This window comes from Triticum aestivum, chromosome 4A, assembly GCF_018294505.1.
Source record: "Triticum aestivum cultivar Chinese Spring chromosome 4A, IWGSC CS RefSeq v2.1, whole genome shotgun sequence".
In the NCBI taxonomy this organism is placed as follows: domain Eukaryota; kingdom Viridiplantae; phylum Streptophyta; class Magnoliopsida; order Poales; family Poaceae; genus Triticum; species Triticum aestivum.
This window is the reverse complement of record NC_057803.1, coordinates 578,351,046-578,372,157: the sequence shown is the minus strand read 5'-3', so window position 1 is coordinate 578,372,157 and position 21,112 is coordinate 578,351,046. Positions and strand designations below refer to the sequence as shown.

The 21,112-nt window shown below is 46.1% G+C and overlaps 2 protein-coding genes across 2 annotated transcripts; one reads left to right on the top strand and one right to left on the bottom strand.

Annotated features, from left to right (window-relative positions):
* Nucleotides 1-9,265: 9,265 nt before the first annotated feature.
* Nucleotides 9,266-16,548, top strand: LOC123087100 (phosphoglucomutase, cytoplasmic). Its single transcript, XM_044509002.1, has 18 exons — nt 9,266-9,632; nt 11,047-11,128; nt 11,420-11,475; nt 12,023-12,136; nt 12,540-12,602; nt 12,704-12,823; nt 12,924-13,024; nt 13,204-13,263; nt 13,347-13,446; nt 13,523-13,677; nt 13,755-13,850; nt 14,591-14,654; nt 14,728-14,809; nt 15,115-15,290; nt 15,366-15,442; nt 15,652-15,784; nt 16,016-16,132; nt 16,233-16,548. The coding sequence occupies exons 1-18, from the start codon at nt 9,342-9,344 to the stop codon at nt 16,302-16,304; spliced, it is 1,959 nt and encodes a 652-aa protein (XP_044364937.1). The 5' UTR covers nt 9,266-9,341; the 3' UTR covers nt 16,305-16,548.
* Nucleotides 16,549-16,889: 341 nt separating this feature from the next.
* LOC123087101 (glutamine synthetase cytosolic isozyme 1-3) lies at nt 16,890-19,995 on the bottom strand. Its single transcript, XM_044509003.1, has 12 exons — nt 19,752-19,995; nt 19,253-19,292; nt 19,018-19,121; nt 18,875-18,923; nt 18,630-18,736; nt 18,426-18,513; nt 18,119-18,247; nt 17,955-18,029; nt 17,814-17,867; nt 17,671-17,708; nt 17,417-17,576; nt 16,890-17,311 (listed from the first exon to the last, which is right to left on the bottom strand). The coding sequence occupies exons 1-12, from the start codon at nt 19,823-19,825 to the stop codon at nt 17,141-17,143; spliced, it is 1,089 nt and encodes a 362-aa protein (XP_044364938.1). The 5' UTR covers nt 19,826-19,995; the 3' UTR covers nt 16,890-17,140.
* Nucleotides 19,996-21,112: the final 1,117 nt, after the last annotated feature.

Below are 21,112 nucleotides of genomic sequence, written 5' to 3'. Positions count from 1 at the left end.
GTGCAAGCCCCCGCGTGAATCGCGTATTGTCTTGTGAGTGGCATTGTTTGCCGCTCTATGTTGGCCGTGAGGTCGTCTATCCGGCCAGGTAGCTGTTTTGACTTTTGGTTGTGAGGGGTTCGAAGCCTCCTCATCGAATTCAGGTAGCAACTTCCGCTTTGGGTAGCTCTTGGTGGGGCGATTGTCGCCGTACTTCGCTGCTGTGTTGAGTACTTTACTCCATCTGATTTGGAGTGTGTCCTGCGCAGCCTTAAGCATTTGCTTCTGCTTTTTTAGACTCCTCGCGGTGGCAACAAGCCTTTGACGGGCATTCTGCTGCTCCGGGTGCCTGTCCGGCGTTGTGTCGTCCGGACTATTATCTTTGACAGAATTGGCTTGTTCGGTTTGATTCTCCGTATTGCCATGGTCCAACAGTGGTTCGCCCTGCTCCAATGCTTGGTCTGTGTGATCATTATTTCTGGCGAGGCAGGACTTGGGGCGGCGCTTGCACCGCTGCTTTGACTGCTTCTCGAGGGAACAAGCCTTTAGTGCGTCCTTCTGTTCCTCGTCGTCGTTTTCTTTTGGTGTGTCCACCATGTATATGTCATATGATGAAGTGTACGTCCAGCGCCCTGTGGGCGGTGGTTCATCTTCACCTCCCGCATCGCTGTCCACACCGTCGATGTCTGCGGAGTCGAAGTCGAGCATGTCGGTTAAATCCTCGACAGTGGCTACAAAGTGGGTGGTGGGTGGGCGTCGAATTTCTTCGTCGTCCGCATCCCAATCCTGTTGGCCATAATCCGGCCAGGGTTCTCCTGACAAAGAAAGAGACCTTAGTGAATTCAGAATGTCGCCGAAAGGCGAGTGCTGAAAGATATCCGTGGCGGTGAACTCCATGATCGGCGCCCAATCGGATTCGATTGGCAGGGGCGCGGATGGTTCGTGGTCCGGAAGAGAGTCCGGCACCTTGGAGTCATGGGTCGTGCAGAGGATTATGCTGGTGTTTGGCTCGATCGCCGTCGAGACTGCAGCCCCTGAGGCGGTGTCTAGCCACCCGTCCTTGATTGGCGCAGTTGGCTCCGATCTAAGGGTCGGAGCTGATGCGGGCACGGCCTCTGGAGTACCGTCCGGTGGCAGAGCTAGGTCATACCCATCGCGACAGTGCGGAGCGCCCGACTGTGGCTCAAATCCGTCGAAGATCAAGTCCCCATGGATATTGGCCGTGTAATCCAAACTTCCAAATCTGACCTGATGGCCAGGGGCGTAGCTTTCAATCTGCTCCAGATGGCCAAGCGAATTAGCCCGCTGTGCAAAGCCGCCGAGTATGAAGATCTGTCTGGGGAGAAAAGTCTCACCCTGGACCGCATCGCTATCGATGATAGCAAGAGCCATCAAGCCTAATGGCGACGACACAGAGGAACTCTCAATGAAAGCACCAATGTCGGTGTCAAAACCGGCGGATCTCGGGTAGGGGGTCCCGAACTGTGCGTCTAGGACGGATGGTAACAGGAGGCAAGGGACACGAAGTTTTACCCAGGTTCGGGCCCTCTTGATGGAGGTAAAACCCTATGTTCTGCTTGATTAATATTGAAGATATGGGTGTTACAAGAGTAGATCTACCACGAGATCAGAGAGGCTAAACCCTAGAAGCTAGCCTACGGTATGACTGTATGTTGTGATTGTTGTCCTACGGACTAAAACCCTCCGATTTATATGGACACCGGAGAGGGTTAGGGTTACACAAGGTCGGTTACAAAGGAGGATATATCCATATACGTATTGCCTAGATTGCCTTCCACGCCAAGTAGAGTCCCATTCGGACACGAGACAAAGTCTTCAATCTTGTATCTTCATAGTATAACAGTCCGGCCAATGGAGATAGTCCGGCTGTCCGGAGATCCCCTAATCCAGGACTCCCTCACTGGGCATTTCCTCCGCGGGACGACCCGTCAACATACCTACAAACATAACGTTGTTAGTCGGCTTCTTCGCCGAACTCCTTTAAAAGGATTCGTTCAAGCACTTACAGAAAATGTCGCGCCGAAGCCGCTTATTCTCCTTCTCGGAGTCTGCAAGCTGGCCCCGAATGTCTTTTAGTTCCACGCTCAGCTTAATATTGGCATCTTGGAGATTGTTTTTCTCCCGCCTAACCTCAGTCAGCACGCGTTTGCCAGCCTCTAGCTGTCGCATAACATGTTGGTCCTCCGGATTCTCTCCGGATTCATCTGCAACATCTGTTGTTAGATCTGCAGCCAGGCCGCAAGTTATATGGTAACCATCATTCTTTAAAGTAAATGTTACCAACAGGTGACTTTTTCGGTTCCTGCAATGCGGCCACAGCAGCCCGCAGTTGGGTCTTGCATTCCTCCAGCTCCTGTGACAGCCTAGTATTCTTCTCTGTAAGAACCTGCACAATAAAGATGATCCTTAAATCAGTTCTGCTAACTATTTCAAGTCTCAGGGGCTACTGATACATATAAATCATCAGATTTACTCACCCGTACATCCTTTCCATACTGATCCGTGGCTCTGGTTAGACCATCTTGAGCAGCACGGAGGTACACCTCTCCAGAATTGAAGGCGTCAAACGCCTCTGGTGAGAAACAAGCGTCACAGAGTACGGCCCGGCGGCGCCTTTGATTCATGGCGCTTTCCACTTATGAGTTTGTAGCGGATAATCTATCCGATCCTCTGTAGGGGGATTATCCGGCGCCTGCCCCATATCGGCTTCTGCCTTCATGTCCGGTCCTGGCACCTGACTGGTGGAAGCGTGATTGGCAACATCGCCGGACATATTCCGGTGAGCGTTTTTTCTGTTAAATAAACACGGGCGTCATTACATTTCGAGAAAGACGACAACCACGGAGCGAGGTTTGTTATACCTTTGCGCTGGCGTCTCCATCCTGGCCGCCTTCCTTTTTGGCCTACCCTTCCTCGGTGCCTCTTGTTGGCGCGTTGCCGTGGGTTCAGCAGGGCGTCCCGAATGCCTTCCCTGTAAAATGCCATGTGTATATGGTGAGTGAAGTGTCTAAAAGGGGATCCTAGTTTTGGAGTTGGGATTTTTGGTTTTTCTTACGTGCGATGCAGGGAGTAGTCCGGGATAGTCGGTCGTAATGGCCACCATGGCATCGTCGCAGCTTAACTGATAGAACTGTCGGTCTATCAGCTCCACAGATATAACCGAATCTTCTTCGAGTCCGGAGTCGAGGGCCCGGTCAGGGTCCTCTGGTTGTGGAGAAGGGATGCTGACCTCCTTTATGGCTTTTCGCAGTTCCTGCCGCAAAGTGGCAAGGTGAATACTTATGACAAAGAATGCGAGAAAAATGGGAGCAAGAAGATATAACTTACCCAGCTTGGAGGATTGTACATGGAGAACCCATCCCGTGGCTTGATGCGGGTGAACTCCTCTTCCTCACCCTTGAACAATTCAGACAGAATTTTCGCTAAAGCGGCGGCATTGTCCGAACCCTTACGCCCGCAGTGGGTGGCGTCATCCGCCCCGTTATAACACCACAAGGGGTGCCCACGATATTGAAGTGGCTGCACTCCCCGCATTATGCAAATCGACATAACTTCGATTATTGTCAATCCTGATTGAGCCAGAGCTTTGATCCGGTTCATCAGATAGAGGACTTCTCTGTTGTCTTCCACCTGGGGGCTCCGTGGGCGCCAACTTCGGCGTTTCTTCAGAGGGGCATTGTTCAATTCAGGAAGACCCCGCCGAACAGGGTCCGGAAGGGGAACATCCTCCATATAAAACCATTCTGAAGGCCAGTCTTCGGGCGATTTCTTCGGAGTACCGGACAGGTATCCGGTATCGGCGATGCGCCATATTTCAGCTCCGCCCACTTGATAAAGCGACCCCCTCTGTGTGCGAGGGACGAGGCAAAATAGCCTTTTCCACAGCTCGAAGTGAGCCTCGCAGCCCAGGAACAACTCGCAGAGAGCCACATAGCCGGCGATATGTAGGATGGAGGCGGGGGGTAAAATTGTGTAATTGGAGGCCGTAGAACTCCAGGAGCCCACGGAGGAACGGATGAATTGGAAATCCGAGTCCCCTTAATAGATAGGGAACAAGGCAGACCCGTTCCCCCATAGAGGGACAGGGAAAGCTCTCCGCTTGCTCCCCGCCATTATAGGTGGCGGGCCTGGCTCGAACGGCACCATGTACGCCGGAGGGAGAAATCCCTTAGTCTGCAGTTCGACTAAACGACTGTGCGAGACTAAACACCTCTCCCAATCACCGGGCTTAGGGCTTCCGAGGCGGGAGGAGGAGTTGCGGAGGTCGGCCATGCTGGAATGGATCTTTCCGGAACGCGCTCTGATGGACTCTCGCTGGGGAGGATGGTATGGATCAGATCTAAGGATCCCCATCCCTTTAATAGACAATTTACTTATCTGGCTAGGGGGCGAATGTAAAAATGCCATGGCGCCTCATATTCATTCGACGCATGAGAGAAAGCCCTTATTGGGCACATAAGCCAAGAGGTCCAAACATTTATGGGACCGGACACTGCTTTACAGACGTTCGAAAGATGGAGAAGAACCCGCCTTGCAATGCCAAAGACAATACTGCGCGCCGGACTCATCGTCATTGAAGCTTGGTTCGGGGGCTACTGAGGGAGTCCTGGATTAGGGGGTATCCGGACAACCGGATTATATCCTTTGGCCGGACTGTTGGACTATGAAGATACAAAATTCGTCTCGTGTCTAGATGGGACTCTACTTGGCGTGAAAGGCAAGCTAGGCAATACGGATATGTATATCTCTTCCTTTGTAACCGACCTTGTGTAACCCTAGCCCCCTCCGGTGTCTATATAAACCGGAGGGTTTTAGTCCGTAGGACAACATACAATCGTACCATAAGCTAGCTTCTAGGGTTTAGACTCTCTGATCTCGTGGTAGATCAACTCTTGTAATACTCATATCATCAATAATAAATCAAGCAGGACGTAGGGTTTTACCTCCATCAAGAGGGCCCAAACCTGGGTAAAACATCGTGTTCCCTGCCTCCTGTTACCATCCGCCTTCAACGCACAATTCGGGACCCCCTACCCGAGATCCGCCGGTTTTGACACCGGCAAAGAGCCTAAGCTTGGGGATGCCCATGGCACCCCCAAGATAATCTAAGGACACCTAAAAGCCAAAGCTTGGGGATGCCCCGGAAGGCATCCCCTCTTTCGTCTACTTATATCGGTAACTTTACTTGGAGCTATATTTTTATTCACCACATGATATGTGTTTTGCTTGGAGCGTCTTGTATGATTTGAGTCTTTGCTTTTTAGTTTACCGCAATCATCCTTGCTGTACACACCTTTTAAGAGATCCATACATGATTTGGAGTTTGTTAGAATACTCTATGTGCTTCACTTATATCTTTTTGAGTTATATAGTTTTGCTCTAGTACTTCACTTATATCTTTTAGAGCACGATGGCGGATTTGTTTTATAGAAATGATTGATCTCTCATGGTTCACTTAGATTATTTTGAGAGTTTTAAATAGCATGGTAATTTGCTTAAATAATCCTAATATGCTAGGTATTCAAGATTAGTAATTTTTTTCTTATGAGTGTTTTGAATACTAAGAGAAGTTTGATGCTTGATGATTGTTCTGAGATATGGAGGTAATAATATCAAAGTCGTGCTAGTTGAGTAGTTGTGAAATTGAGAAATTCTTGTGTTGAAGTTTGCAAGTCCCGTAGCATGCGCGTATGGTAAACGTTATGTAACAAATTTGAAACATGAGGTGTTCTTTGATTGTCCTCCTTATGAGTGGCGGTCGGAGACGAGCGATGGTCTTTTCCTACCAATCTATCCCTCTAGGAGCATGCGCGTAATGCTTGGTTTTTGATGACTTGTAAATTTTTGCAATAAGTATGTGAGTTCTTTATGACTAATGTTGAGTCCATGGATTATACGCACTCTCACCCTTCCATCATTGCTAGCCTCTTTGATACCGTGCATTGCCCTTTCTCACCTTGAGAGTTGGTGCAAACTTCGCCGGTGCATCCAAAACCCGTGATATGATACGCTCTTTCACACATAAACCTCCTTATATCTTTCTCAAAACAACCACCATACATACCTATTATGGCATTGCCATAGCCATTCCAAGATATATTGCCATGCAACTTTCCACCATTTCCGTTCATCATGACACATTCATCATTGTCATATTTCTTAGCATGATCATGTACTTGACATAGTATTTGTGGCAAAGCCACCGTTCATAATTCTTTCATACATGTCACTCTTGGTTCATTGCATATCCTGGTACACCGCCGGAGGCATTCATATAGTCATATCTTGTTCTAAGTATCGAGTTGTAATTCTTGAGTTGTAAGTAAATAGAAGTGTGATGATCATCATTCATTGAGCATTGCCCCCCCCCTCAAAAAAAAGAGAAAGGCCAAATAAAAAAAGAAGGGAAAGGACAAAAAAGGGACAATGCTACTATCCTCTTTTTCCACACTTGTGCTTCAAAGTAGCACCAGATCTTCATGATAGAGAGTCCCTTATTTTGTCACTTTCATATACTAGTGGAAATTTTTCATTATAGAACTTGGCTTGTATATTCCAACAAAGGGCCTCCTCAAGTGCCCTATGTCTTCGTGAGCAAGCAAGTTGGATGCACACCCACTTAGTTTCTTTTATTGAGCTTTCATACATTTATAGCTCTAGTGCATCCGTTGCATGGCAATCCCTACTCCTCGCATTAATATCAATCGATGGGCATCTCCATAGCCCATTGATTAGCCTCGTTGATGTGAGACTTTTTCCTTTTTGTCTTCTCCACATAACCCCCATCATATTCTATTCCACCCATAGTGCTATGTCCATGGCTCACGCTCATATATTGCGTGAAAGTTTATAGGTTTGAGATTACTAAAGTATGAAATAATTGCTTGGCTTGTCATCGGGGTTGTGCATGATGAAAGTATTCTTGTGTGACAAAAAGGAGCATGACTAAATTATATGATTTTGTAGGGATGAACTTTCTTTGGCCATGTTATTTTGAGAAGATATAATTGCTTAGTTAGTATGCTTGAAGTATTATTATTTTTATGTCAAAATGAACTTTTATCTTGAATCTTTCGGATCTGAATATTCATACCACAACTAAGAAGAATTACATTAAAATTATGCCAAGTAGCACTCTGCATAAAAAATTATCTTTTTTATCATTTACCTACTCGAGGACGAGTAGGAATTAAGCTTGGAGATGCTTGATACGTCTCCAATGTATCTATAATTTTTGATTGCTCCATGCTATATTATCTACTGTTTTGGACATTATTGGGCTTTATTATCCATTTTATATTATTTTTGGGACTAACCTATTAACCGGAGGCCCAATCCATAATTGCTGTTTTTTGGCCTATTTTAGGGTTTTGAAAAAAAGGAATATCAAACGGAGTCCAAACGGAACGAAACCTTCGGGAACGTGATTTTCTCACCGAACATGATCCAGGAGATTTGGACCCTACGTCAAGAAATAAAGGAGGAGGCCACGAGGTAGGGGGGGCGCGCCTACCCTCCCCAGACGCGCCCTCCACCCTCGTGGGCCCCCTGTTGCTCCATCGACGCACTCCTTCCTCCTATATATACCTACGTACCCCCAAACGATCAGATACGGAGCCAAAACCCTAATTCCACCGTCACAACTTTCTGTATCCACGAGATCCCATCTTGGGGCCTGTTCCAGAGCTCCGCCGGAGGGGGCATCCATCACGGAGGGCTTCTACATCAACACCATAGCCTCTCCGATGAAGTGTGAGTAGTTTACCTCAGACCTTTGGGTCCATAGTTATTAGCTAGACGACTTCTTCTCTCTTTTTGGATCTCAATACAATGTTCTCCCCCTCTCTTGTGGAGATCTATTCGATGTAATCTTCTTTTTGCAGTGTGTTTGTTGAGACCGATGAATTGTGGGTTTATGATCAAGATTATCTATGAACAATATTTGAATCTTCTCTGAATTCTTTTATGTATGATTGGTTATCTTTGCAAGTCTCTTCGAATTATCAGTTTGGTTTGGCCTAATGTCATCTTGCTTAAGGCGTCATTCTGTTTTCATGAACTTAATACTCTAGATGCATGCTAGATAGCGGTCGATGAGTGGAGTAATAGTAGTAGATGCAGACAGGAGTCAGTCTACTTGTCTGGGACGTGATGCCTATATACATGATCATACCTAGATATTCTCATAACTATGCTCAATTCTGTCAATTGCTGAACAGTAATTCGTTCACCCACCGTAAAATACCTATGCTTTTGAGAGAAGCCACTAGTGAAACCTATGGCCCCCAGGTCTATCTTCATCATATTAATTTTCCAATACTTAGTTATTTCCTTTGCTTTTATTTTACTTTGCATCTTTATCATAAAAATACCAAAAAAATTATCTTATCATATCTATCAGATCTCACTTTCGTAAGTGACCGTGAAGGGATTGACAACCCCTTATCGCGTTGGTTGCGAGGAGTTATTTGTTTTGTGCAGGTACGAGGGACTCGCATGTAGCCTCCTTCTGGATTGATACATTGGTTCTCAAAAACCGAGAGAAATACTTACGCTACTTTGTTGCACCACCCTTTCATCTTCAAGGGAAAACCAACGCAAGTGCTCAATAGGTAGCAGCGGCTCCCTGAAGATGGAATAAGGTTCTCCCTACCTAGGCCCCGTTCCGGTGGTGCATCTAGCATTGTCGATGGGCATGTGGAGGTGTGTCTCCGGTGGACCTGCTTTTGGTGGATTTGCTCGGATATGTTCGTAGTTCGTCTATGTTTTTGTGTCTTCAGGTTGTATTCTTCCGACCTACGCCATTCTTCATCGGCGGCGGTTGCTATTCTGGTGTGCTGGTCCTATATGGCCTTAGCACGACAACTTCCGGATTGTTTACTACAACAAGTTTTGCGCGGCTCCCGTGAGGGAGAGGCGTTGACGGCGGCGCGCCTTCGGCTTCCTTTAGTGCTTGTAGTCGTCGCTAGGTGGTCTATAAATCTAGATGTAATTTTTATTATTTCTTGTGTTCATTGTGTTACCATAATTAACCTCGGATGTTTTAAAAAAAGCCATTCAGTGAATACATAAATATAAATAATAAATGCTAAAAAAAATGCAGAACCACTCCTACAAAACTACCGCTGACAGTTTCACCTCGCGCAACCCCTGGGATATGCCCCCACGGATATGCTATAAATTTACAGCCACATGTCTTCCGCCATCGCCTTCCATCGGCGGCACGGCAGCAGCGCACCGACTAGAAAAGGCGCCCCAGGCCCAGAGCGAGCTCGCTCGCGACCCACCGAATTTCCCTAAAAAAATAAGGAAAAAAAGGAGGAGCGAAGGCGAGCAACCGAATGATTCCGCTGTGCGCATCCTCCTCCCCGTCCACACCCGCTATAATAGCGCCACGCCCTCGTCGCCTTCGTCACCGCACCACCACTCCCTCCCTACCTCACTCCCGATCCCCCCACCGCCACCTCCTCCTCGCCTCGCCCTCCTCGCCCGCTCCGACCCCACGCCCCCTCGCGCGCGCGCAGCGGCTCGCCGCCGCGGCCACGGCAGCGGAGATGGTGTTCTCCGTGACGAAGAAGGAGACCAAGCCCTACGAGGGCCAGAAGCCCGGCACCTCCGGCCTCCGCAAGAAGGTCCGCCCCCCCTCCCCTCCCCCGCCCCTGCTCCCCATTCCCGCGGCCCCGATCCGGATCTCATTGCGCGGTTAGGCTTTTGTGCCCCGATCCGCGATGGCCGCTCCTCTCTGTAATTTTTTTAACCCCGGGTGTCGGGCCCCGTGATCTCGCCCCATGCACGTGCGCGGGAGGGATTTCGGCCCCCAGCTCTGGGAAATCGGGCTGATCTCCAATGGTTTTACCGTGATCTGCGCCCATGTGCTCGGGCGGTCGAATTGCTTTGGTTCGGCGCGTTTCGGTGGGATCCCCTGTTCCGTTGGCAACGTTGGGTCGAAGCAGGAGGGCTAGTGCGATTCGAATTGTGGGGGTCTGATCCGGGAGATGTGCACTCGCGCAGATCATCAGTTTCGTTAATGATCACTGGATCTCGCTGAGTGCGGTTAAATTGCCTGCAAACTGCCTGCCAATGGCGCCACGCATGGCGATGATCTGCTACCATGGCTGACAGCCATACTGCAATGTCCTATTGCGTTTGGGATCTGGCATGTAGCGGTGCCATGCTTGGTCTGATCGTTTTTGGACTCTGCCTCGCATTTTTTTTTTCTTCTGCGGCGACCTCATCATATATTTAAGGGAGTACCTAGAACTCATCTAGATGAGACGTAATTTGGTCTCATTCACCTAAAAAACAAGAATGGATACAACCCACGTCAGCACACACGCATCTTATAGCATCACATCCAATGGCTATAAAATATGAATGAGACCAAATTAAATCTCATCTAGATGAGTTCTAGCAAAACTGTATATTTAAATAAGGAGTGCATTCACGTGGCTTGTAAACATGACGAAGCAGAAGATTTTAACACTCTGAATGTGTAGTGCGGTACAGTGCTACAGCTGTACAGCACTGACCTGTTGCTCAAATGCTGTTCTGGTTTCGTTTGTCTCTGGTGACATGTCAGATGTGATCCAATTCATGTTTGGGTGCAATTTTGATTACGGGAGAGGTTTTTTCATTGTTTTCACTCTTCATAAATAAGCAAGCAAACAGTAAAATGTTTGTTATTTAATGGGTTATAGAGCAATAAATGATTGCTAGTGTTCAGGCAGCCAAATCTATGGCATCTGTATTCGCTGGTGTCTATGATTTGCCTTCTATAAAATATATTGGTTTTAGTTTATCTGACATAACAATCTGTTCCTAGCCAGATAACCTTAATGGAAGATAAAAGGGTTGATAGTTTAATTTTATGATACATAAATAAAATGATTGAATGTTCATGAATGATGATCACTGATTGCTTATGGCATAGCTGTTCTCTTGTTAGTTCTGTTATTTCTCTGTTGAAGTACTTTCGATGTTGTCAGCGGCCCAGCACAATTCATTTGTTGTATTTGCTTATTCATAATTGGCTGTTACTGTTATCAGGTTACAGTATTCCAGCAGCCTCATTACCTCGCGAATTTCGTTCAAGCAACATTTAATGCCCTTCCAGCTGACCAAGTAAAAGGTTAGTTGCTTATGCTGCTTGTTAGAAAATAATCCTTTTTTGCTAGGCACGAAAAGTACCAATAAATATAATTGAAGTCACTTCCATTTCCTGGTATCAACTTTAACTGTCAGATAACGAAAAATAACCAGATCTATAGAACTTTCAAAATATCGAAAGGGTTTAATTAATTATGATTGAGCATTTTTGCACATATTTCTTTGTCATTTACCTTGTAAATGATGTTACAAGTGTTTCTTGTCTTGTCTCTAGAGTCCTTCCTCATAACTGCTATCATTTCTTTCCTTGTAGGTGCCACCATTGTTGTCTCCGGCGATGGGCGCTATTTCTCAAAGGATGCTGTTCAGGTGCTTTGTGATAAACCATCCTCTCCTTCTCAAAATAATTGAAGTTCTAGGATTGTCCTAAGTCAAACTTCATTAAGTTTGACCAAGTCTATACAAAAATATATCTGCATCTACAAAATCAAATTTACTTAGTTAGATTCATAATGAAATGTATTTTCATATCATCTATATTTGATATCCTAGATCCTTGCGGATTTTTCTATAACGTTTGACTTAGGAAAATCCTAGAACTTCAATTGTTTTGGAATGGAGGGAGTATTCACTATTTCAGACCCGTATGCCTCGTGCACCTTTTGTTAACCCCATTTTGTAGAATATGTATAGTTTTATGGTAGCTGCTTCAGATTTCCACGTGCGTATTGTAGTTGTGCCGTTCTTGTTCTTAAAAATATGCTGGCCAAAATTTAGCCTATTGGCTGTTAAGAACTTAAATAGCAAATCACCTGTTCTATGTAACTCCTTTATATGTGTGACTTCTATTATTATTAAGACATCTTCATTTTCATTGAATGACTATTACAAGTTGATATTATTTTCCTTGTTATAGATCATTGCAAAAATGGCTGCTGCTAATGGAGTAAGACGTGTCTGGGTTGGACAAGACAGTCTCTTGTCAACTCCAGCTGTATCTGCTATCATCCGTGAAAGAATTTCTGCAGATGTAAGTCTTGTTTCTTCCAATTTGGCAAGTGTGTATGCATTGCAGCATATCCCATATAAACCATTGTTGTAGCTGAACCATGGAAGTAGTTTTACATAAGTGGATCATGTATGTATAAACATGACATATAGTATGTAGTTTGGTTGTGACACGATACAATGCCCACTAGCAAGGATGTCTGAGTTCAAACCTCTTAACCCGCACATTGTATTAAACTGTTCACGAGTTACCAACTAATCCTATTGATGCCAGCTGTCAGGAATGGTGGCAGATGGCAGATGAGGCATTATCACTAAATGAAATGTTTAGATGAACAAATATGATATAATTATTTTATTGTTTGCCTCTTTTTCTGTTGCAACAAAGTATCTGTATATTGATCTATTGACACAATGAATAACAGGGCGCAAAGGCTACTGGTGCCTTCATTTTAACAGCCAGCCACAACCCAGGTGGTCCAACTGAGGTAACATGCTTTGGAAGTTAGGATGTTCACTGTTACCATCTCTGGCAAATCAAGGCCGTTGGTGTTCTTTGTAAATCAACACCTTTTATTGGATTTTCCAGGACTTTGGAATCAAATACAACATGGGGAATGGTGGACCCGCCCCTGAGTCTGTTACCGATAAGATCTTCTCTAATACAAAGACAATTACTGAATACCTCATTGCGGAGGACCTTCCAAATGTACGATTTGGTGCCTGCTTGTATTTTTGTTCTCTTTCTGTTCCTTTTGACCCCAAGGTAGTGGAATCCCCATTTACTCTTCTGTGTTCCCACATTGTAGGTTGATATTTCTGTGACAGGTGTCACTTCCTTCACTGGACCTGAAGGACCTTTTGATGTCGATGTCTTTGACTCTGCTACAGATTACATCAAGCTAATGAAGTATGTAGCTTCTGTTTCAATACATCAAATATTATGTTTCAAGTATCATTTGCTGGTTTCTTTGACTGAAAGTGATTTTTTTTTTTTGCATTTATGAAGGGGAAACACTATAATCTCATAACACAAGAATAAAAACATGATGATTAGTGATTTCATTAACAGTGTGCATTCAATTCCAGGACAATCTTTGACTTTGAGTCTATTAAAAAGCTTCTGGCATCTCCAAAGTTCTCGTTCTGGTACTTATCTTTAGCCTAAATTTTGTTATCATCCTCCTATTAACAGCAAATAGCATATCTGAACCCTCGGTTTGCAATTTTAGTTTTGATGGCCTTCACGGTGTTGCTGGAGCTTATGCAAAGCGCATGTTTGTGGATGAGCTCGGCGCCAGTGAAAGCTCACTGTTGAACTGTGTTCCAAAGGTAACACTTTCTTCCATCATCACAAGTTGAACATGGAGTTTGGGTTGGTGTTAATTTGTCATTTGTGTTCTTACAGGAAGACTTTGGAGGTGGTCATCCTGACCCTAACCTCACCTATGCAAAAGAACTGGTTGAGCGGATGGGTCTTGGGAAAACCTCAAACGCTGACCCCCCTGAATTTGGTGCGGCAGCTGATGGAGATGCTGACCGTAACATGGTTCTGGGTAAACGGTAATGTTTTGACTACATTTAGGAAATCTACAAAAGCACTTGAAGGTGTTCATAATAATTCTTCTGTCCTATTCTAGATTCTTTGTGACACCATCAGATTCGGTTGCCATTATCGCAGCCAATGCTGTCCAATCAATTCCTTACTTCGCTTCTGGCCTGAAGGGAGTTGCCAGGTAAAATGATCTCCTGCAAATTGAGGTTCTACCATATGCTCTTTTCTTTCTGGTTACTACTTACACCAAGTCAAATCAAGGCTTTAAGTTGCAAATAGCACTGATGTCTGCAGTAAGCACACATGTTCTCCTATAGAGTTGTCCATCCAAATAAGCATTCAGGGACTAGGCAGGATACTGTGGTAGCTCTCCATTTCTGATGGTAACTCGTCGTACCATCAGTTAACAGATATTATTTGCCCATGGGTAGTCCAGAATCTACAATGGGCAGTTCTGGAGCTATGTTGCTTTCCTAGACTTGACACCGTTTAGCTAGACTTGACACCATTTGAGGAAAACACTGGATACATAAGATTGAAGAAATAACTAGCTAGGGAAATAGAGATGAAAAGTAAAATTTTAATTAGACTTGACTGAAGAGCTGGCTTACTACTCAGTACTCACTTAAACTGTTAGCTATGTTTGTCTGACTGGTACAGTTTGAAATTTATTTGTACTGGGGTATTTAGTTAAGTTAAATAATACCTCTGTAAACAAATATAAGAGCATTTAGATCACTACTTTAGTAATCTAAATGCTCTTATATTTCTTTACGGAGGGAGTACCATCTTATGATTTGCATCCATGTTGTTGAATCATGTACTATATGCCCAAGATTACAATCGCCATCCTACCCATGTTTTAATATTTTGTTGTGCTTCAGTGCTTCACTTTTTCCTGATCCATTGGTGAATTTGCAGGAGCATGCCAACATCAGCTGCACTTGATGTAGTTGCAAAGAATCTAAATCTCAAGTTCTTTGAGGTAGTGTGTTATGATCATCAATCGCTATACTTCAAATATAGGACAGATATATGACGAAGACCATGTTTTTCAGGTGCCTACTGGGTGGAAATTTTTTGGAAACCTGATGGATGCTGGAATGTGCTCAGTTTGTGGTGAAGAAAGCTTTGGCACGGGTAATGCTTGGGGACTATCTTGATCACAATAACATGCATGTGAATTAATTGAACAAATTGGTCTTGCCTTATGGTAAAATGCCATGCATTCTGGCATGTAGCACCTCTCTTGGATATTCAGCAAATTTGTTTTTCCTTTTGTAAAAAGGAACAGGACAGGTGACATGATGTTCTGAAAAAAATGAACTATTATTATTTGGATTTCCATGAAGGATCAACATGAAGCTGAAAGACATGTTGATATTCATAGCGTTAACTGGACACGATATGGTCATGGGGTTGCTGATATCCTCTACTTATTCTAGGTTCTGACCACATCCGTGAAAAGGATGGTATTTGGGCTGTTCTAGCTTGGCTATCTATTCTAGCTTACAAGAACAAGGACAACCTTGGAGGAGATAAGCTTGTTACGGTTGAAGACATTGTTCTTCAGCACTGGGCTACTTATGGTCGCCATTATTATACACGATATGACTATGAGGTACTTCATTCAACTGACACTTGTGTATATACTGCACATTTGATAACATGCTAACAAAACCATTTGTTATCGAAGAATGTTGATGCAGAAGCTGCCAAGGAACTTATGGCTAACCTAGTAAAGATGCAGTCGTCCCTGTCTGACGTTAACAAGTACGTATGTTACTGTCGCACTTAATGCACCTATATGAAGATCTCTCTTGTCACCCAAATGGATTTCATGCACATATTTAAGCCTCTCCGATTTGCTGTGAAATTAGAGTGTACTATCATAAGCACTGAAGTATTTGGAGCTTTTTATTTCATGTCACTGAGAAAGTGTATGCATTGGAAACTACATCTAAGTTGTATCTTTTCCTCAGGTCGATCAAGGAGATCCAGCCTACTGTTGCAGATGTGGTTTCGGCTGATGAGTTTGAGTACAAGGACCCTGTTGATGGTTCTGTCTCCAAGCATCAGGGTATCCGGTATCTCTTTGGAGATGGTTCCCGACTGGTACGGAATCTCATGCTGTTATTTATTGGTGAACCGTACACTTCAAACATTTCCCGTCACGTTTCTTTAACCAAACCAACACAAGTAGCATAAAGCCTAAGTCTTCATACTCAAATTTGACCTTGCAAATTTGCAATGTAACCAGTCGATGCTTAACATTGGCAGAGTTGATCCTTTTGGGGGCAACAAATGCTGGTGAAGGTGAACTAACACTAAATCTTGCTATTGTAGGTGTTCCGCCTTTCTGGAACTGGTTCAGTTGGTGCTACTATCCGTATTTACATTGAGCAGTATGAGAAGGATTCTTCCAAAACCGGGAGGGAGTCGAGCGATGCTCTTTCTCCACTGGTAAGATCCAACTCCCCTGTACTGTATACCCTCTCATGCCTGTAACAATCACTGAAACATTTTGGCGAGGATGCAGTTCTGATTCTATTCTTTTATCCAGGTTGACGTGGCCCTGAAGCTTTCGAAGATCCAGGAGTACACCGGCCGATCTGCCCCCACGGTGATCACATAAATTTTGACCTAGATATGCGCCGAGGCCGCGTATGAAGTTCAGTTCTGGCCTCCTGTTCGATAGCTTTTTTTTTTACATCTCCCTTGCACCTGAATAAATGTATGTGCCAGACCGTCCTTGTTTCGTTGCCTATACTGCATACTCTGCTGCTGGTACAGACGTACAGTGTATGGCAGTAATCTTGTCGCAGTGATTGTAATCAAGAGTGTGTTTCTTCATGCAATATATTGACGTGTTTCTTTTTCGTCGAGGATTCGCGTACCAATCTTTTCTTGAACATCCAAAGGAAAACTGGAAAAACATAGGAATTTCTGACGGATATCATTTGTATAGGAAATATTCCTTAGGCACCGTTTGGAACAACGGAATCACCATCTTACTTCTCTCTGAAATTCCCCGAGGAACAACGGAATTTGCTACTCCACGGGAATTTAGGAGGAAACCAAACGAACCCTTGAGATTTTCTCTCTGTCTACAATTTTTCCTTCCCGATGTGACATTGAAATGTTTTTTGAGCTTTTGTGTCTACAATGGTCTGTTTCTTTGTTGTTGATTACCCTATGGCAACGATTGATGCAGACAACAAACAAGTGGCAAGCCTAGGTCCCATGGACGCTCAGCACGAGATATTTGCAAACCACACACAAGTTCAGGACGAGTTACATACATCCAGCTACGACAAGCATACACCACATCACATCGGATGTTATTTGTTTTATCATTATTATTCAAACCCTGCCGGTCTCATCACTGCAATGCAGTTCACACGCGCGCGCGCACACACACACACAACCACGGGCACTCACACAGAAGACAGAGCCCATCAAAGATGACATCTACCTGCCATTGGAGAGGCCGGCGTTCCAGAGGATGGTGGTGTCGGCGATCATGGAGGTGACGACGTAGGGATCCATGTTGGACCCCGGCCTCCGGTCCTCGAAGTACCCCTTGCCTTCCTTGTCGGTGTCGCGGCCCACCCGCACCGACGCGCCGCGGTTCGCCACGCCCTGCAAAAACAAACAAACAATGCAGCCGGAAAGCAGTAAGAGAAGAGCAGCAATGGTGGTGACTCTGTCTGAAGTCTGGACTCCCCGTGGGGCTTTCGTGCTTACCCAGACGAAGGTGTTGATGTCGGCGGTCTCGTGGCGGCCGGTGAGCCGGCGTTCGTTGCCCTCGCCGTAGGCGGCGATGTGGTCCATGTGCCGCGCCTCCAGCTTCTGGATCGCCTTCTTGATCACCTCGTACCCGCCCTCGCTCCTCATCGACTTGGTGCTGCATTCAGACATCGGCAGGATCATGTCATAACCCATGACACAAGACTAGAGCAGACGGAGATGCATCCCTTGGCTTCCTCTCTGTATCTTACCTGTAGTTTGTGTGGGCACCAGCACCATTCCACTCTCCCTACAGTCACACACATATACACAGTTACATATCGCTGCTGGCCAGTGAAACGGCAGATCGAGCTGAAATTTTGGCACAAGAAGAAGAAGAAGAAGAAATGCTCACCGGGATCGGTTTGGGGTCGAAGGAGACGACGACGCCAGCAATCTCAGTGATCCTCTGTTGGGTTACACAAAACAAAATTGTTCTTATTACAAAATGTTGCATTTGATTCATTTCACTAGATGAGGCAGTAGTTTTATTTACCTCCAGGATGTAGCGAGCCGCCCAGAGCTCGTCGCCGGCAGAGATGCCGACGGAAGGGCCAACTTGGAACTCCCACTGGTTGGTTCAGAGAGAAATCAGTCCATGAACAATTTTGATAGGAATAAGGGGCATCCAAGTGAAGGTATTCCTGCGCCTGAAACTACCTGTCCTGGCATGACTTCTGCATTGATGCCGCCGATGTTGATGCCGGCGTAGAGGCAGGCCTTGTAGTGCGCGTCGACGATGTCGCGCCCGTAAGATTTCTCTGCACCCACGGCGCAGTAGTAAGGTCCCTGTCACACACATTTTGCTCTGTCAGTGTCACTATCGGTCCAACATTTTTGAACTGTTATCAGCAAGTGCTAAGCTATAATAGCATTTACAGCCAAGTTTCCTCCCTTGTTTAGGGGAGCGATCTTGGTTAAGACTTAATAAGAGTGCTGCAGTATGGAACATGTCTAGTTAAGTTACCTGAGGGCCAGGGTAACCCCCTAGTGGCCAGCCAATGGGCCAGTTGGTGTCCTTCTGAAGAAGGGTGTACTCCTGCTCAATCCCATACCTTACATTTCAGGCAACATAAGAGGGTGTCACAAGATTAATTGCCACATAAATAAAATTATGTGCAAAAATTAATCAGTCGACTAATTTCTAAAGAACAGAGCAACTGATACTGACCATGGTTCTTCATCCTTGACATCAGGGTGGCCGAATATCCTCGCTGCGTTGTACCGCTTGTTGCTCGGAATCGGCTCTCCGTTAGGCGCATAGCAGTCACAGATGACCTAAACGAGGTTAAAAACAATTTACCACAGGTGAAAAAGCATTCATGAACAATTTTCAAAATTCATTCACACAAATAAACAAAACAACGATACGAAACCCATGAGTAAAAAAAAAGGGAAGATCTTGATCATTCTTACCAGGATGTTGTTCCCCTTCCTGAACGGGTCCCTGAAGATGGCCTGAGGGCTTGGGAGAAGCAACACATGAAATTCAGATCAGCTCAGCCTCAAGGCACGCAAGCCAAGGCAGGGTTAACTGAAGGGTGCAGTCAAGGGCTTACCAGAGGATGACCTCGCTGTCGTCACCCGTGGCTTGGCCGGTGCTGGAGCCGTCAAAATTCCATTTTGGAAGCTTGCTGGGGTCATCGACGGGTCCGGGCAGCGTCTGATTGTGAATATCCAAGGCATCAAAAGGGTCACAAGAAGTGTTAATTAGGAACATATTTGCAGTGCCGTCACAGCTGGACAAAAAGGAGCCGGCCGGCAAAGTTATGAGTCGTCGAGGGTTAGGCTTACCCTGGCTTTGCTCCTGACGTCCATCCCGGTGCCGCCGACCCTGAATTAGGCAAGGCAAGGTGTAAATAGAAGTAGACCAGTATTAAGGCCTAAAAGTACGATGCCGATTTTCCCATTTTATTAACTTATGATGTACTCCATTCATAGAGAAATATAAGAGCGTCTTATATTTTTTTTACAGAGAAAGTACCAGCATCATGCAGGTATATATCATGATGAGCGGCACCCGGCCAACGCATAGCTAAGATGCATAGAGCCAAACGTCTAACAAAGAAAAAAGAAAAACACCATATTGGCAACAGATCATCAAGGAGTAAAAACAAGACGAGAAGGGTTTTTACCGGGCTCAAATTTGAGAAACCCACTAGTAAACTAAACTAAAGAAACGTCAGATGGGATTTGTGGGGAGGACAAAAAATCTGTGGCCTGCCTAACTTGGAAGGAAGATGAGATGGGAGGTTGGGACAGTGCTGAGGAAGAGGGAGCAGAGCGATGTTACCATATGTACTCGGCGATGATCTTGCCGGTGCAGCCGGACAGGTCGAGGCTGAGAAGCTCAGCGAGCGGAGACATGGCTGCTACTTCTTCTTCTTCTTCCCCCGGTCGCCGGAGATGGAGGCGGTGATGGAGAGGGCAGAGCAAGCGGAGGGAGAGGTGTTGTTGGGAATGCGGGACAGAGGAGCGAGCCGAGTGGTGCCCTGCCCCTCTATAAGTAGCGTGGCGACGAGCCCCTGCCCCCGAAAGGTTGGTGGGCGTTGCGGGCGGCTGGTACGTACGGCTGTCCTTGCGTGCGTACGTTTCCGCGGCCTGCGCGCACGGCACCCCTTTTCCACTGTGCACGGGACGCCGGCGCGCTTCGCTGTGATCCGATTCGATCCCATGCGTACGGACAAGCGCGCCGCGCTTCGCTGATCCGCACACCGGTGGTGAAGGGCAAATTCACGTTCTCTTGTCCCAGCGTCCGTGCAGTGCAGATCCCAGTGGACTGACTGACCCGACGGATCTTCCCGAGGGGTCAAAGTTAGATGGTGACATGAGTGAGACGTGAGTGACACCGGCAAGATATGTAGGAAAGCGACCACCGTGCAACTTCCTGAACACGCTAGTAGCAAATCTTTTATACCCACCGTGCCTATCATTATCTCGTGGACGACAAAATACATTCACCTAACGAGTTCATGAGGAAATGCACAGCCAACTCTAGCAGACGCTTAGGGCGTCTCCAACGCCCTTCATCATCAAAAATGCTGCCAAACGTCTAGGGTTCGGATTCTTTGTGTCATCCGATGTCATACATCAAAGGGTTCGTCGGCTCGTGAATCGGGTTGGCCGTCCGAATTCCCATAAACCGTAAGCATACATGAGGAGGAGGTTTGCGGACCTCCGGACAACCACCACGCAAGCATCTGACACACCTGGCCCACACAAAAACCCGCCTAGAGCCCCGCTCTTCTCTCTCCGACCCCACGCCCTTGCTCTGAATCCAGTAGTCGATCTGCCACCGTCGCCGTAACACCCACTCCGCCGCCCAGGCCTTGCCAAACCTCCGCCGCTCCGCCCGGGTGCCAGCCCCAACTTGCCCACGCCCCCCCATTGGTTTGGCCACCGCCCAAGTAACGCCCGCCTCTGCACAGTGTTGTCCATGATGGAAACCATGCCCGACAAGTGTTCGGCTAAATGTCATGACCAAATTTACTTCGACGTCGAGTTCATGGATTCGTCCTCGTCAGATGAGGACGAATTTGAGGATGATGCAAGCGGTAATTGAAGACGTGGAACGTGCGGTGGAACATGTCCCCAATTTCAAAGGATCGGTCAAGGGACATCGCGTGTTGAATCGGCATAGGGCACGAGGGGATA

Excerpts from the sequence above, each read along its gene's own strand:
- LOC123087100 (XM_044509002.1), top strand. The coding sequence starts at position 9,342 with ATGATTCCGCTGTGCGCATCCTCCTCCCCGTCCACACCCGCTATAATA. Across the intron at positions 13,264-13,346 it reads TCTCCAAAGTTCTCGTTCTG|TTTTGATGGCCTTCACGGTG; the intron begins GTACTTATCTTT and ends TTGCAATTTTAG. Across the intron at positions 16,133-16,232 it reads GCGATGCTCTTTCTCCACTG|GTTGACGTGGCCCTGAAGCT; the intron begins GTAAGATCCAAC and ends TCTTTTATCCAG.
- LOC123087101 (XM_044509003.1), bottom strand. The coding sequence starts at position 19,825 with ATGTCTCCGCTCGCTGAGCTTCTCAGCCTCGACCTGTCCGGCTGCACC. Across the intron at positions 18,030-18,118 it reads CAGAAGTCATGCCAGGACAG|TGGGAGTTCCAAGTTGGCCC; the intron begins GTAGTTTCAGGC and ends TGAACCAACCAG. Across the intron at positions 17,868-17,954 it reads CGGCTCGCTACATCCTGGAG|AGGATCACTGAGATTGCTGG; the intron begins GTAAATAAAACT and ends GTAACCCAACAG.